This window comes from Carettochelys insculpta, chromosome 3, assembly GCF_033958435.1.
Source record: "Carettochelys insculpta isolate YL-2023 chromosome 3, ASM3395843v1, whole genome shotgun sequence".
Lineage (NCBI taxonomy): Eukaryota > Metazoa > Chordata > Testudines > Carettochelyidae > Carettochelys > Carettochelys insculpta.
Genome location: NC_134139.1, coordinates 73,345,177 through 73,362,299, shown reverse-complemented (window position 1 = coordinate 73,362,299; position 17,123 = coordinate 73,345,177). Strand labels below are relative to the sequence as shown.

General features: G+C 47.8%; 1 protein-coding gene across 12 annotated transcripts in view; it reads left to right on the top strand.

Annotated features, from left to right (window-relative positions):
- The window catches only part of RYR2 (ryanodine receptor 2), a 975,983-nt gene that overhangs the window by 214,018 nt on the left and 744,842 nt on the right, over positions 1-17,123 (top strand). For all 12 annotated transcript variants that reach the window (XM_074990102.1, XM_074990110.1, XM_074990109.1 and 9 more), the window contains exon 3: positions 1,837-1,941. In XM_074990102.1, coding sequence (XP_074846203.1) covers positions 1,837-1,941 — 105 coding nt within the window. The remainder of the gene's footprint in view (positions 1-1,836; positions 1,942-17,123) is intronic.

Genomic DNA, 17,123 nt, shown 5'->3' with positions numbered 1-17,123 from the left:
GCTGCCTCCCCCTCCCCCTGTGGGTCCTCTTGCCTCCATGAGGACAGCCCCGACGGTGGCCTTGCCGATGCCAAACTGCTGGCCTATGGATCGGTAGCTGTCTGGAGTGGCCAGCTTCCAGACAGCGATGCCGACCCGTTTCTCCACGCTGAGGGCACGCTGCATGAAGGTGTCCTGGTGCCTCAGTGCGGGGGTGAGCCACTGGCAGAGCTCCAGAAATGTCTGCCGGCTCATGCGAAAGTTCTGGAGCCAGCGGTCGTCGTCCCACTCTCCGAGCACCAGCCGCTCCCACCAGTCGGTGCTGGTGGGGTAGCTCCACAGCCGGTGGGGTATGAAGCGGGGGGGGGGCGGGGTGCTGCAGGATTGGGGGTTGCATTCTCCTCCCCTGCGGGCAGCTCCTCCTCTGTGGCAAGGAGGTGCTCAGCTGCCTCCTGCATGGCATGGAGCAGGGTGAGCACTGCTCCTACAGGGGCGGCTGGTTGGACCTCTGGTGGCGGCTGCTGCTGTTGCTGCTGCTGCTGCTGCTGTGGGTCCATGCCTGCGTCACTCGAGGTGTGTGTGCCTATGGCTCTGCAGACCGCGTGCTGTGCAGGCTGTGTGTATCTGGGAGAGGCCCTTTAAGGGAGCAGCTAGCTGTTGCCCCGGAAGCGCTCGTCCGCCCTGTGACCCTGTCTGCAGCTGTTCCTGGCACCCTTATTTCGATGTGTGCTACTTCGGCGTGTAGACGTTCCCTCGCAGCGCCTATTTCGATGTGGTGCTGCCCAACGTTGATGTTGCCAGCCCTGGAGGACGTGTAGACGTTATTCATCGAAATAGCCTATTTCGATGTAGCGTGCATGTGTAGCCTAACACATATTTATGTGTCTAGTTGAGTCAGATTCTCACTGTTGTAGTCCTGAATCTTTTGTGGCAAGCCTGCTACATATTTGCAAATATTCCTGAATGTTTTTTTAAAAACTGGAAATAGAGAAGGTGTGTAGGTCTGCCTTGTAAATGCACAATAGGCATATGTTTAAAGCTTTTTATAGGATTGAGAATTAGAGTATTTTCTGAATTAATTACATCCTGTATCAATATGGAATGCACAAACTCAAAACTCAGTTGTTGTTAATTAACCAACTAAAGTAGCTCCAAATAGGAATTCTTCCAATGAATCTTTTGTGCAAAATGTATTCCTAGCATTGGCATAGGCAGCAAATAAAGTAGCCACGAGTTTTGAAGGTGTGCAAAGCAGAAACACCCTGAAATCTGCAAAATTGCATTTAGGCTTGTGTCTGCATATATTCTATCACAAGCTGGAAAGATAGATTAATAGGAAAATATTAAACATTGCTTCATATTATATACGCACTAGGAAAGAAAGGTGAGATAAATAGGGCTGGTTGCCACCATCTTGGCTGATACATAGAACCTAAGGACTTTCAGAGATAAAAGCCTGTGCCTGTCACAGACCCATATTCTTTATGGATCAGGAGCAGAGTGGGAAGTGTAACACATTGACAGGGTGAATTACACAGTTTTTGGCTTTATCATTTCCTGACTCTGTCTTAATTCTTTAACTTTGCAGCATTAATGTTGTTTTGGTGTAACTCTCTTTGTGTGGAGTATTGTACAATATACAAACCTTTCTTAAGATAACACAGTTCTGTAGTTAGACATTTTTTATAGAAATTGTGTAATAATCACTCTGTTTCCTGTGTTCACTCTATCCAAGTAGATATTTGGATTCAAGGAGACAGTAAGAGGGAAACAGCTTTGGGAAGTGATTTTATAGCAACCTTTGGCTGATGGTAGCTATTTCATTAACATGATCTTGTATTCTTTCTTCACAATTAGAATGTTCCACCGGATCTCTCCATTTGTACTTTTGTGCTGGAACAATCCTTGTCAGTGCGAGCACTTCAAGAAATGCTGGCTAACACTGAGGAGAAAGCAGAAGGGGTAAGAAATCCAATCCAGAACTTCTTTGCGGTGGGGGGAGAAGGATCAGTTTAGGATATATAACATTTCTTCCACAGTGCAAACACGACTTCCTTTTTGTGCAGGTTTAGTCTCATTCTCCAGTTCAGTAAAGGCCTCATCCTTGCAACTTCCATTGAAGTCAGTGACTTGTGGAAGTCCAGGTAACTCTGAAGATGAGGCCCTAAATTAGTGAGCAGACTGTACGGCTTGAGAAATTATGATTAAAGACAGCCGAAGGCACATGAATTCTTACTATGATTGTAACAAAATAACCAAGTTTAGAGACTCAATTGATGGGTCCTAAAGAGCCGTGTCTACACGTGCACGCAACTTCAAAGTAGTGGCACTAACTTCGAAATAGCGCCCGTCACGGCTACACGTGTTGGGCGCTATTTCGATGTTAACATCGACGTTAGGCGGCGAGACGTCGAAGCCGCTAACTCCATGAGGGGGTGGGAATAGTGCCCTACTTCGATGTTGAACATCGAAGTAGGGCATGTGTAGCCGATCCACGTCCCGCGACATCGAAATAGCGGGGTCCGCCATGGCGGCCATCAGCTGAGGGGTTGAGAGACGCTTTCTCACCAGCCCCTGCGGGGCTCTATGGTCACCGTGTGCAGCAGCCCTTAGCCCAGGGCTTCTGGCTGCTGCTGCTGCAGCTGGGGATCCATGCTGCATGCACAGGGTCTGCAACCAGTTGTCGGCTCTGTGGATCTTGTGTTGTTTAGTTCAAGTGTGTCTGGGAGGGGCCCTTTAAGGGAGCGGCTTGCTGTTGAGTCCGCCCTGTGACCCTGTCTGCAGCTGTGCCTGGCACCCTTATTTCGATGTGTGCTACTTTGGCGTGTAGATGTTCCCTCGCAGCGCCTATTTCGATGTGGTGCTGCGCAACGTCGATGTTGAACGTCGACATTGCCAGCCCTGGAGGACGTGTAGACGTTATTCATCGAAATAGCCTATTTCGATGTCGCTACATCGAAATAAGCTACTTCGATGTAGGCTTCATGTGTAGACGTAGCCAAGAAGACTTAAGGCTCCTATTTAAATGTAGGGCATTGTTACTGTAGAGCATTCTAGTGGCATATACATAACACTATATCAAATCAAAATTTTAGGCAAAATTAAAATGCAGAATCAGACACGTTTAGTTCTTTTTAAAAGAATGATGCTGTGCTATGTGTCTCGAGCACAGGCGTCCACTAGTTCAGATTTAAATGTGAGGATGTCTCATTATCCAGAGGTGCCGGATGAATATGGAAATTCGCTATCCTTGCATTCATGAATGATGATGGAATAGAGTAGCAATTCTGAGTAGCAAATAGCTATCTACAAATAATTCATAGTGGTATGTATTATTTTTTGTTCATTTAGCTTACAGTCATGTAGCTCAGGGTTTTGCACATCCTTTGCATATTTAATTTGAAACTGTACTCTGCATCCATAGCCTCAAAACTGCTTGTGATTGAGGAACTGTGAAAGGGAAGGATATCCGTTTCACAGAAGTAACATACCGAGACAAAACAGAGGAAGGGACTAAGAGCAAATGTGTCACTCAAGAAAAGCTGACAGGAGAGAAGCATCCCCCTGGAAGCTCTGGGAATGCCTGGGAGAAAGCAAGTTTTACCAATATGGTGTAGTCAGTCCCAGAAAAATGTCAGGCACTGAGCCCAAAATGTGGTAGTTGGGATATGAAATCCAGGGAGATTCCCATGTAAGTGAGCATTTCGTGTAGTAAAAATCCTCAGGGAACTACGGTACAATCATAAATTAATTTTCTTCTGTGATTTAAGACAGATTTTGAACTTGAGTCTCCAGAGATTAATCCACTAAGTTTACTAACTTTCTGTACATGATCAGCATGTATCAGTCTATAAGGTTTTTATGAAGTTGGAACATCTTGCTTTGAATAAATGTTGCTACATAGGAATTTCCTTGTTAGATAAGACTAATAGTCCATTTAATCCAGTATAGTGTACTCGAGAGGACAGTATCAGAGGAAGGTAGAGGAAGTATCAGAGGAAGAAGCCCATGATGGACAAAGCATATAGTAATTACCATAGCTACATCTACACTAGCCCCTTAAGGGGCATGATAATGAGGGAGTTTGGAAGATGCTAATGGGGTGTGTTCATGAATACGCAGTGCCTCCTTAGCATAATGGTGGCCGTGCACGATTTAAAATGCTGCTTTCGGAATGCATGCTGCCCATGTAGACTGAGGCCTTTTAAAAGGACCCCCCTGGATTTTGAAAGTACCTTCTTCCTAAAACCACATAGGAAGTAGGGGCTTTCAAAATCCAGGGGGTCTTTAGAAAGGCCCCTGTCTTCACGAGTGGCGTGTGTTCTAAAAGTGGCACTTCCGAATCACATGTGGCCACCATTGTGCTAAGGAGGTGCAGCATATTCATGGAAGCTCCTCATTAGCATCTTCAGAACTCCCTCAGGAAAGGGTTGGTATAGACATAGCTCATGTAGATGTAGTTCTTCTTCGAGTGGTCCCCGTGGGTGCTCCACAATAGGTGTTGGGCTCACCCGGCGCCGCAGATCGGAATTCTTCTGGCAGTTTCTATTGGATTGCGCATGCGCCGACGCGTGCCGCTCCCTTGTGCGCCCCCAGCCGTGTGCGCGATCCGGTCCCCGCCAGTTCCTTCTCAACCGCCATCGGCTGCAGACGGAATCCGCTCAGGCTAAAGCCAGAGACAGATAAGATAGTTGTTTTTATGTGTAGTTTGTTTGTTTTGTCACTATCAAAAAAAAAAAAAAGAGAAAGAAAGAGAATATTAACTAGCAGAAAGAAGAGGAACGAAGGAGAGAGGGGTGGACAAGAAGGCTAGTTAAGCTCGTTAAGCTAGTTGTTATTTTGGGTTAGAAAGCGCTGATTAGTGGCTAAGTACCCTATTAACAGTAAAGACTCACTGCAGTGGCCTCCTCGGGGTTTAAGAAGTGTGAGTCATGCTGTCAAGCTATGCCGGCCTCTGATGGGCATAGTGAATGCATTCGCTGCCTGGGAGAGTCACACGTTGTGCAGAAGTGATCCCACTGTGCTAAGCTTACAGCCAGGGCCAGGAAAGACAGAGAGATGAGGCTCAAAATGCTCTTGTTTGATAAGGCTCTCCAGCCGGAACCGCCTGAGAAGCCTCATGCAAAGGGCTCTCTGGGTTGCATAAAAGAAAGGCAGCCTCTTTGACCCCTCTGTGCAGAAGAGGAGGAAACTCTCCCCGGCTCGATCCTTGCCGGCGGGCCCAGCAGGCAGGACGAGCAGAACGCAGAGCCCCCAGCCGCGAGCTCATGAAAGCGGCAGCACAGCAGTGTACGTGGCAGAGGCTGAGCCTCCGATTACACAACAGACAGCACGCAAGGCGCCACGAGCGCCAGCGAGGCAAGCGCCGGAATCGGTGGCATCGGCCCCCACGGCGCCGACAGCGTAGGGGCACCCGGCACGGAGCCTACCGGTGCTGGAGGAAGCTACCCGCGTGGCACCGCAGCTGACTGTGCTGAGCGCGGCGCCGACAACGGGGCCGAGATCCCTGGCACGGGAAGGGGCGGCGCCCACCCCGTAGGGGAGGGGCAAGGCACAAGCAAAAACTCGGCACCTCAGTCCATCTCCAGGCTGGGCCGCGCTGCCCTTATCACCTAGCCCCCCGCCCCGAGATACACACGCCGCACCAACGGGCTATAACTCCACCGTCTTATCTAGGACCTCCCTCTCCGTTCCCCCAACCAGTTTTGCCGTGGCTTGGGCCACCTTCACCATTTCTGGGCATGGATCCCCTTGAGTACTATCACAGACCAGCTTCACCACTATCTATGTCATCGCGGAGGTCCCGCTCTCCCAGACATCATGGGTACACTCCCCGATCATGGTCCAGGTCTCCATCACCGGGCCCTTGCCCATGCTGCTATGGTCGTCCTCATCATGCTGAACACAGACACCACAGGTCTAGATCCAGGGGCAGGTCCTCCCCTGCTTCTCATCAATACCCCTGTGTACACTCTCGCTCTGGGACGGGAACACAGTTGTCTCATGGGGAGTTAGGTCCAGAATCCCGAGACTTTCCTTCACAATCCCCCAGGGAGCAAGTATATCATCGACCTCGGGAGCCAGAGGATTTGAGGGAGGTTTACCCCAGTGGTTCCTCCTCATCCTCCCCAGATGAGGCCATGGCCCCTGGGGATGTCTCCCCTCCAGATGACCTTAAACAATTCCAGGAGCTGTTCAAAAGAATAGCTTTCACGCAGGACATTCAAATAGCAGAGGTGTAGGAGAAGCATCATAAACTCCTGAAAAATTTGAGACCCCCGGCTTCATCTAAAATCGCTATCCCGCTGGACGAAGCCATTATGGAGTCAGCCACTAACATATGGCAGACCCCGGCCTCTATTCCACCTACGAACAAGAGAGCGGATAAGAAGTACTTTGTCCCAGCCAAGGGTATGGAGTTCCTCTTTAGTCACCCGCAACCCAATTCTTTGGTGGTCGAATCGTCCCAGAAGAGGTCGAAGGCGTCTCAGTACAAATCGGGGGGGTCGGATAAAGATGCTAAGAAGCTAGAGCTGTTTGGCAGGAAGCTCTATTCCTCCTCTACCCTATTATAGAGAATGGCAAATTACGCGGCACATCTATCAAACCAAAACTTTGACAATTACTCCAGACTTACTCCCTTCATGGATTCACTCCCGGAAGACAAGAAGCCGGTATTAAAGGTGTTCAAGAGGGTTATGCAGCGTCGCGGACGGGAGTCCAGATTGCCCTGGACGTGGCGGACACAGCGGCACGTTCAACAGTTGTAGCAGTGGTAATGCGTAGGGAATCCTGGCTCCAGACCTCTGGTATCCCCAGGGACCTGCAGGCGAAGATCGTGAATCTTCCCTTTGATAAACAAAAGCTGTTTGCGGACTCAATCAACTCGGTCCTCCACTCCAGCAAAGACTCGAGGGCCACACTTAGAACCTTGGGTATTTATACTCCTCCATACAAGCAGAAGAAATTTTATCCTCAGCAAAGACGCTATGCTTACCAACCACAGCGTGCTCAATATCAGCGAGGCTACCACCAAGGGCGCCATCAACAGCAGCAGCAGTACAGGTCTCCCAGGCGACGTTCTCAACAAAGCCGTACACCCTTGGGGCAGGCCCAGAGACGACAAGTTTGACGGGTATGTCGGGGGCTGCACTGTCAACACCATCGCTCAATGCCACTCTCATCTCATGTTCCATCATCGCCTCAAACCGTTCCACTCCCAATAACAAAAGATTACCACAGACAAATGGGTGCTATAGATTATAGCCACGGGTTACACGATCCCTTTCCAGTCACTTCCACCGACGAAGCCTCCCGCCAGGCCTCATCTCAGAGACGCTGCCCACGAGGTGAGGCTCAAGCAGGAGGTGGATCACCTTATGTTCATAGGGGCGGTGGAAAGAGTGCCGGAGCAATTCCAGGGGAAAGGTTTTTATTCACGCTACTTCCTAACAGAGAAGAAAACAGGAGGCTGGAGGCCGATCTTGGATCTACGGGGCCTCAGCCGTTACTTGCGCAAGCAACACTTTCGGATGATCACAGTTGCCTCCATACTTATGGCACTGGACGATGGAGACTGGTTTGCAGCTGTCGACTTACAAGATGCTTACTTTCATATAACAATCCACCCAGCACACAGACACTTCCTCTGCTTCACGGTCGGCAGGGAACATTTCCAGTACAGGGTTCTTCCGTTCGGCCTATCCTCGGCTCCCAGAGTCTTTACCAAAACCCTGGCAGTGGTATCAGCCTACCTGCACAGACAGGGGGTGTTTATTTTCCCATATCTGGACGACTGTCTGCTGAAAGGGGCCTCAAAGGCAGAGGTCTTACGCGTGATATACGTCACCGCGGACACGTTTACTTCGCTGGGCCTAGTTATCAACCTCGCAAAGTCAAAGACCGAACCCACAGAATATATAGAGTTCATAGGGGCACGCATAAACTCTATCACACCAAGAGTATACCTGCCCGACGCCCGCTTCCGCGCCATCAACTCACTGGTGCAAGTCATGACGTACAGCCCCACAGTGCCGGTCCTAACGTGCCTGCAGCTGTTGGGGCACACGGCGGCAGCGACGTTTGTGGTACAGAATGCCAGGTTACACATGCGAAGCCTGCAGCATTGGCTGGCGAGTGTTTACAAACCGGCATCCCACACTGTCCACAAGGTAGTGTTGCCCACGACAGAGGTGCGCAGATCCCTAGCATGGTGGGAAAATCCCAAGAATCTGCTAGTGGGGGTGCCTTTTCACCAACCAGAAATTTCTATCTTTCTTACTACCGACGCCTCCCACATAGGATGGGGAGCACACATTGGCAGCAAGGTGACGCAAGGTCTATGGTCCCCTGCGGAACAGACACTGCACATAAACTTACTGGAGCTCAGAGCAGTGTTCAACGCGTGCAGACATTTTCGAGATTACCTGCATGGCAAGGTAGTCGGGATCAATACCAACAATACCTCCACTATGTTCTACATCAATCGACAAGGAGGGGCACGATCCCGTGCATTATGTGCGGAAGCAGTCCGATTGTGGAACTGGTGCATCGCCAACAACATAACATTGAAAGCCTCGTACTTGCTGGGCGCCCACAATGTGAAGGCAGATCAGCTGAGCAGGCGTTTCACACTCACGCACGAATGGCAGATCCGCTCCGACCTGCTACGGTGCATATTTCATACATGGGGGTTTCCCCAAGTCGATTTGTTTGCCACCTAGTACAACAAGAAGTGCCCCCAGTACTGCTCCAGAGCAGGAATAGGGCGGGGGTCCCTGGGGGACGCATTCATGATTTCATGGAAGGACCCTCTACTACACGCGTTTCCCCCCACAACCCTTATCCACAAGGTTCTGCAGAAAGCCAGAAGGGAGAGAGCTCGCATGAACTCATAGTCCCAACTTGGGACCGGCAATAATGGTTTCCCTTGGTTCTGCGCATGTCGGATCGTCCACCACTTCCCCTACCGGTGGCGCCGGACTTAGTCACGCAGGCTCAGGGGTCCATAGTGCATCCGCACCCTCAGGGTCTGTGCCTACGAGCATGGTTAATCCATGGCTCAGTGCCTTAGAGAGCACGTGTACGGAGGGAGTACAACAAGTCCTGTAGTGTAGCCAAATGACCTCCACCAGGAGGACTAATGAACAGAAATGGACTCGATTTACAGCCTAGTGTTCTGCCAAGCAGTTAGCTCCCCTTGACGTTCCTATAACCGTAATACTAGAATACCTATTGGACCTCAAACGAGACGGGCTTTCTCTATCCTCGCTAAAGGTCCACCTCACTGCTGTATCAGCTTTTCGGCATACAGAGGAAGGGCCCACTATATTCGCCCACCCTATCGTCACAAGGTTCTTGAAGGGGCTGGTAAACCTTTACCCCCCTCGAAAACTGTTTCCGCCGTCGTGGAGTTTGGACTTGGTGCTCAGCACACTATCGGGACCACCCTTCAAACCATTAGCCACGGTACCCCTCTGACTCCTTACGATGAAAACAACCTTCCTCCTTGCGATTACATCAGCCCGCAGGGTGAGTGAGCTCGCAGCAGTGATGGCAACGCCACCCTGCACAGTATTCTCAAAGGAGGCGGTAACCCTACGGTTACACCCAGCCTTCATTGCAAAAGTTTCTTCGGAGTTCCATCTTAACGAACCAATAGTTTTACCCTCGTTTTATCCGAAGCCTCACAGCTCCAGCAAGGAGGCGCGCCTACATCTCCTAGACGTGAGAAGGGTGTTGGCCTTCTACATAGACAGAACTAAGTCCTTCCGGAAAACGGACAGGCTTCTTGTGTCTCTCGCTCGCAGGTCAAAAGGGGAAGGCCTCTCTTCACAGAGAATTTCAAAGCACATCGTGTCCTGTATAAAAATGTGCTACGAGCTTCAAAAGACCCGTTTGCTGGTCCCGCCTAGGGCTCACTCCACCAGGGCGATGGCGGCGTCAACAGCCTTCTTCAAGGGCATCGTGTTAAAAGACACCTGTAGAGCGGCGACCTGGTTATCCTACGACACCTTCGCCAAGCATTATGCCCTACATCGGGTATTCGAGGAGGATACCCGTCTGCTGACAGCAGTCCTCTCGGGGGCAAGCTGCACATGAATCGATTACCCACCTCCTTACTCGGGTTACTGCTGGGTAGTCACCTATTGTTGAGCACCCACGGGGACCACTCGAAGAAGAAAGAGAAGTTACTCACCTGTAGTAATGATGGTTCTTCGAGATGTGTCCCCGTGGGTGCTCCACCAACCGCCCATCCTCCCCGCTTTGGAATCTCTGTCTGGTGTTTTTCAAGAGCATCCAAGGCGGTTGGTCAAGGAACTGGTGGGGACCGGATCGTGCACATGGCCGGGGGCCTGCAAGGGAGCGGCGCGCGTCGGCGCATGCGCGATCCAATAGAAACTGCTAGAAGAATTCCGATCTGCAGCACCGGGCTAGCCCAACATCTATTGTGGAGCACCCATGGGGACACATCTCGAAGAACCATCATTACTACAGGTGAGTAACTTCTCTTTTCTTCCTTACCAGTGATACTTAGTGGTTGACTGTGCCCGAAAGCTGACCATTTTATATCCCTTATACATTATTGATCATAGTTAAAGTAAAGATAGTCTTTCAGTATCTACATAAATATCTAATCCTTTGAAATATTAGTTCTTTCTCCCCAATTTTTGAGACCTTTAAATCTATAGGTTGATTATTGTATTTTGTGGTGGTACTTAAAAAAACTTTATCTTTATTTCTAGTAAGCAATATTCCTTTAATAATGTTTAAATTTGTTGTTTTTTTAATATGACTGTCATGAATGAATGCAGGGAAAGCGTTAACCCTTACAGAGGTACCTCTCTGCAGGGGGCAGTCAGGTAAGCCAATGAGAGGAAGGTAAATTCTTTTAAACTGGGCATAATTGCAGTCTGAGGGTATCTTTGTCTGGGTCTCTGACTGGGAGCATAGAGAGACCAAAAATACTTGAATGAATCCAGTAAATTTCCTGGCCATATCAAAATCAGCCATAGATATGTAAGTGGAAAGGTAATGTTTAATTAGCTGTGATCAGGTTATAGTTATTTTGAAATTGGTGTGGACTTTTTCAGGGTCTCTGTTTAATGATTTTATTCTTTCCCCTGTACTTTGTAACTTCCAAGCTGAATCCCAGGGAAGTAATTTGCTATGCTGCAACCAAAATGTTTGAGTTGTTTTCTCTTTTTTGTGAATAAATTATCTTTTTTAAGGCAGTGATTTGATCCCTGTTGTCCTAGAGAAGGCTCTGTGTACATTCATGCCTTAGACTGAAGGTCAGCTATCAGTTTACAGCTCTGTGTTTCCAAGTTTGTTGGTTTAAAATACTTTTACCTGGCCTCTCTATTTCAAATATTCCAGGCAGCTTACAAATTTTTTTAAAAACATTAACATATATAAAATTATTTAAAAATATGAAACTCCAACATGACATAAAACCTACTAAAACATCTCAGAAGAAGGATCACACACAAACTCAAACACCAATAAAAGCCTGAGTAAGGAGGGTGGCTTTAACCTGGCACTGTAACAATGTTAGTGTTGGTGCCATGCAAATATCCTGGGGAAGAGAATTCCACAGCTGGGAGCAAAGGCTGAGAAGGCCCTGCTCCAAGTTGATGTTAATATTATCTCCCTAAGTGGGGGAACGGTGAGCAGAGCCTCCTCATGTGACCTCAGTCCCTGGGCCAGTTCATATGGAAAAGATGGTCCTTTAAATACCATGGACCCATCCCATTTAGGGTTTTGTAAGTCATGACCGATACCTTAAATTGTGCCCGGAAACATACTAGAAGCCAATGCAGCTGCTGGAGCACGGGCATAATGTGCTTTGCATAAGAAGTGTTAGTTAAAACTTGGGCAGCTGCATTCTGGACCAACTGAAGTCCCCAAAGACTCTTTACGGGCAGTCCCATATAGAGTGCATTACAACAATCCAGTCGAGATGTGACAAGAGCATGGATCATTGTGGCCAAGTCATGATTGTTCAGGAAGGGTCACAGCTGGCTGATCAGATGAAGCTGACCAAAAGCACTCCTAGCCACTGAAAAAATTTAATTTTCCAAAGTTAAAAAAGGGTCCAGGAGGACTCCCACACTGTGTACTGTTCTTTCAGTGGAAGAGTAACCCTGTCTAATACGGGTACTATGACACATTCCTGAACATGTGGTCTCCTGATCCACATGAGCTCAGTCTTACCTGGATTCAGCTTCAGCTTATTAAACTTCATCCAGTCCATCACCGCTTCCACACATAGATATAGATCAGTTACCACCATGCTTGTTTCTGGTGTCACAGGGAAATAAAATTGGTTATCGTCTGGATATTGGTGGCACTGTCCTCCAGAACTCCTTATGACTTCTCCCAGTACATGTTAAGAGCATAGGTGACAATATGGAACCTTGCAGGACCCCATAGCGCAATTGGCATGAGGTCAAATAACAGCCCCCTAGTTCCACCTTCTGAAAAACATCCTGACAGGTAATACTGGAACCACTGCAAAACAGTGCCTCCAATACCCAAATCCCCCTGTGTTCCAGAAGGATACCAAGGTCAATGGTATCAAAAGCTGCTGAGATGCCCAGGAGAATTAACAGGGACGTGCTCACCCTGTCTACTTCCCAGTGTAGGTAATTCATTAGGGTGAGCAGGGCAGTTTCAATTCCAAAGCCCAGCCTAAAACCAGACTGAAATGGATCTAAATAGTGTGTTTCCTAGCAGTTTTATCACTGCCTATTTCAAGGCAGTGGGAACTATACCAGGTCTAAAAGAAGCATTAATGATCCTCTGGACCCAACCAGCGATCCCTCCCTGGCTAGATTTAATAAGCCAGGAAGGGCAGGTGTCAGGCAAGCCTATAGTTGGACGTACTCCTCCGAGCACCTTGTCTACATCTTCAGTCTGCAGTAAACAGAAATGGCTGGATGGTTCACTCAACGCATTCTGCACCCCAGTTACATGGCAACCAGAGTTCAAGCCAAATCAAGTGTTAGCGATCTTAGCTTGAAAGTGCTTTGTGAATTGTTCATAGCAGGAAGCTGAAAGAGACTCCATTTCGTAATAAGTGCCAAACTGTGACAGGCCCTGCAACACTCAGAACAGTTCTGCTGGACAGCTTTGTGCAGATGCAATACACATAGAAAAACATTTTTTCTTCATTTTCAACACAGCTACAGATTAAACTTGCAATACAGCTCTACCCTGAAGTTAGTTGGACTCGGCACTGGTTCTCCTCCAATGGCATTCTAGCCATCACACTGTTCATTTTGCTGCCGTCAGTTCCCCAGGGAACCAGGAAGCGTATTTGACTCAGCTAGGTTGAAAAGGGCACTGAGGAACAATCGTGTCAACTGCTCGTGCTACCTTGGTGTTCCGTATATTAACTAGGACATTGACAGGACCATTTGCCATAACAGCTGAGTAATCTCTCAGGGACCTCAAGAAGCCCTCCAGGTCCATCAGCCTCAGAGGGCGAACCATCTTAATCAGACCCCCACCTCTGTGGAGGGGAAGATCAAGAGTTAGTCTAAATTTGACAAGGTAATGATCAGTCCATGACAAAGGGAGTGTAACTACATCCTTTATCCCAAGAACTCTATCACTCTTAGCCCAAAAGACCAAATTGAGCATATGACCAGCAATATGCATGGGGACAGTTATGTTTTGTGATAGTCCTAACATTGTCATAATATCCATAAGATATCGTGCTGGACTAGAGAGGATAGCTTCAGTGTGAATATTAAAGTCCCCCAAGATCAAACATGTTGGGATCATCAACACCACATCTGAGATGGCATTGGTCAGCTCAAGCAGAGCATCTGCCATACAACAAGCAGAACACCCAATCCATCCTGACCACCCAAAATCAGGTACAAGCACTCAAATTTAATACTTTGTTGAACCAAGACCCTGTTCAATGAGATTGTATCCCGATAGACATTTGTCAAACCCCCTGCCCCAGCCACCGAGCCACCGCTGGTGCTGTACCGAAATCCCACCCTGGCACAATTGGGAAAGGTCAACACCTCTCTCCACTCCCAGCCAGGTCTCAGTAGTACAAGCCAAGTTGGTCCTTTCATTCAGGATTAAATCATGGATGATAGTTGTCTTGTGAGATACTGACCTGGCATTCAGCAACAGCACCCTCAAGGATGACGGCCAGGTATGAAAGTTCCTAGAATCATTGAGGCTGGGACAAGGACTGGAACAAGGAATTGTACACAGCTGTCAAGACCTCGTTCCTCTTGCCAGGCTAGTCCCGGTCTTATTACCATATCTCTCCCTACCTTTTACAACTTCCATGGTGCTAACTAAACCTTCTCTTTAGCCACCCCATCTGTGCCAAAACACATAAGGAAACAAACAAAAAAATAGACACAAACCTTTGACCTTCAGAATGGGCAGGAAGAGGGAACTTATTCTCACTAAAAACCTTCCCCTGCCCTTCCTGCTCTTACCAGGGACAGAATAGGCCAACACACAAACAAGTGTGGTGCTCTCACCAGCACCCACAAACACACAGGAAAGTTACAATATATCAGACAACCACCACAACATCCACCTTTCCCTCAGGCTACTCCAAAGGGCAGCTGAAAGTACTTAGTCCTAATGAGCATGCTTCTTACCCAGGAGATACTGCAGCAACAGCAGGGCAAGGTGTTTCCTCCAAGCAGGACTGGGATAGATGTTAGTCCTTTTTCCAGCCCATAACCCTCCCTCCTCTCCTGAGGAGGCAGTTCTCTTCTAAGGGAGGGTTAAGATCTTGGCTTTACCCCACAGAGAGATGTCCCAAGTGTGTCTTCCTGAGTTAAAGGGAGTTTTTTCCTCACTTAGGTGGTGGTGGTGACTAGCCCCCAGGGTCAGGAAATTTGTGACCTTGGGGAGATTATTTAAGCAGATCTGTAGATGCAAGGTATTTCTAAGGTTTTTGCGGACCCTCACTTTCTGCAGTCAGAGTGGTGAGGCACACCTGACATGATGAAGAGTGAAAAGGAGTTAGTGCTACCTTTTCTAATCCCTATATATTTTATGTATCCTATTACACACAAAACACATTAAATGATCACTACAGATTGGACCAGACTGGTCTGGCACGCTCATGACCTGCCTGATCCCAAAGAAGGGAATTTGTAAGAGCACGGGAGCTCTCCCTGCCAGCCCTCCCTGCCACCAACTCCACTTATAGCCCTGTCCAACCCTCCTACTTTGTGGCTCTGTCAGGGCTCCTGGCCACCAGCCCCAATGCCGTTGAGCTCTCTGCCCAGCAGGGGTCCCAGGTGCTGGCCCTGGAGCTTTCTGGTCTAGAAACATCCACGGTCCTACTGGACCACACATGTTGCCAGATAAAAGTCCCAGGTTTATGGAGATGCAACCTGTATTCAGATTACTATGCCAAGCACTCAGAAGTTAGAAAATGACAGAATTAAGTTTGCCTGTGGAACCTTAATTTAGCTTCATTCTGCATGTGCAATCTCCTCCTTAGATGAGAGAGAAAGTCTCTTGCCGCTGAGATACACCATAATGGTTAAAGAACCACAGCTGTATAAAAATGGGAAAAGGAGTGAAATGCAAAGCATCTGTTACTTGAAAAAGTCACTGGGAAATTTAGCAAACATCACTGGACAGGAGAAGTTAAGTTAAATTCTATAAAATTTTATTATTTGTTTAGCTATTAACAAATATATCCCCAGATCTACGTAATCAAAGATAATGAGAAACTGAGATAAATATATTTATGTGGAATGAAGATAGGGAAGATACCGCGATCTGTTAAATGTACTTCAAGTTCATTCTCAGTTTGTCACATTCAGAAGATATTAAATAGATACTGTGCAGACTCCTGAATATTTGTGGAAAGTCATCTTAATATGCCACAGCAAAGATTCTGCAACATTGTTCTAACTTATCTCATAGATAGCCAATACATTTGTACAAAATGTACATAGAGATGTATACACTATGGCTGGGTCTACATGTGCCCCTTCCTATCAAAAGGGGCATGTTAATGAGCAGGTTCAAAATATGCTAATGAGGTGCTGCAATGAATATGCAGCACCTCATTAGCATAATGGCGGCCGCAGAGGTTCAAAAGTGCGGCTTTTCGAATTGCATGCCACCCGTGGAGACGGGACCTTCCAAAAGGACCCCCCTCCAGTTTTTGAAAGCCCTTCTTCCAATCACAGATAGATAGATATTTCAAACCTGCTCATTAACATGCCCCTTTTGAAAGGAAGGGGCATGTGTAGACCCAGCCTATTTGCATTCTGCAGCTATGTCTGCACTAGAGCACGTTCTTGTAAGGGCACCTTGTGAAAATGAGGAATCAAAAGATGTTCTTTCAAAACACAGTGTCTGCACATGAGCTGGGGCTGGCACCACCGATTCTCCCTTTTGAAGGGGCTATCTGGCCTTTTGAAAGGAGCCATCCACTTTTTCAAAAGAGAGCATCTACACTGTCCCAAGCTCTCTTTTGAAAGAGAAGGCCAGGAAACGCCATGGACGCCTCAGCATCCCGGCTGACCTGCACCATGGCAGACACTGCTCTTTTGCAAAGGTGGCTCATGGAGTTTCTAAACACACGTCTTCTTTTGAAGGAGCCTTTCGAAAGGGAAGGCTTTTCCTGTTTCAAGTTTGGAAGAGCAATTTCAAAAGCTTTCCTTTCATTTTTCCTTTTGAAAGTATGCACTGCATGTGTAGATGCTCAGCGCTTTCTTTTGAAAGAGGGCATGAAATTTCAAAAATAGTGGCTAGTGTAGACACAGCTTACAAGTAGAACCCAGCCTGCTCTCACAAACCGCCTACATTTGCACTAATAAATATGATTCTCCAACAAAATGAAATATATAGTCATGAGGAAACCCTCTGCAAAGCTAGCTATTCACAGCATAAAGGATTTACATGGACCTGACCTATTCCCTCTCCAAGATTTCAGCATCTGTCAGATCTTAACCAAAGCAGCTGATCTGACTCAGAAGTCACTTGCAAACCCAGACCTGGCCTCTCCCACTGTTCAGAATTTGCTTCAGTCTTTCTCATAAGAACAGCAAATCCATGACAGACTTTCATAGCCTCAGTTTGTATATACATCCCTCCTACCTTCTTTCGCATGTTGTCAGAATTATGCCATG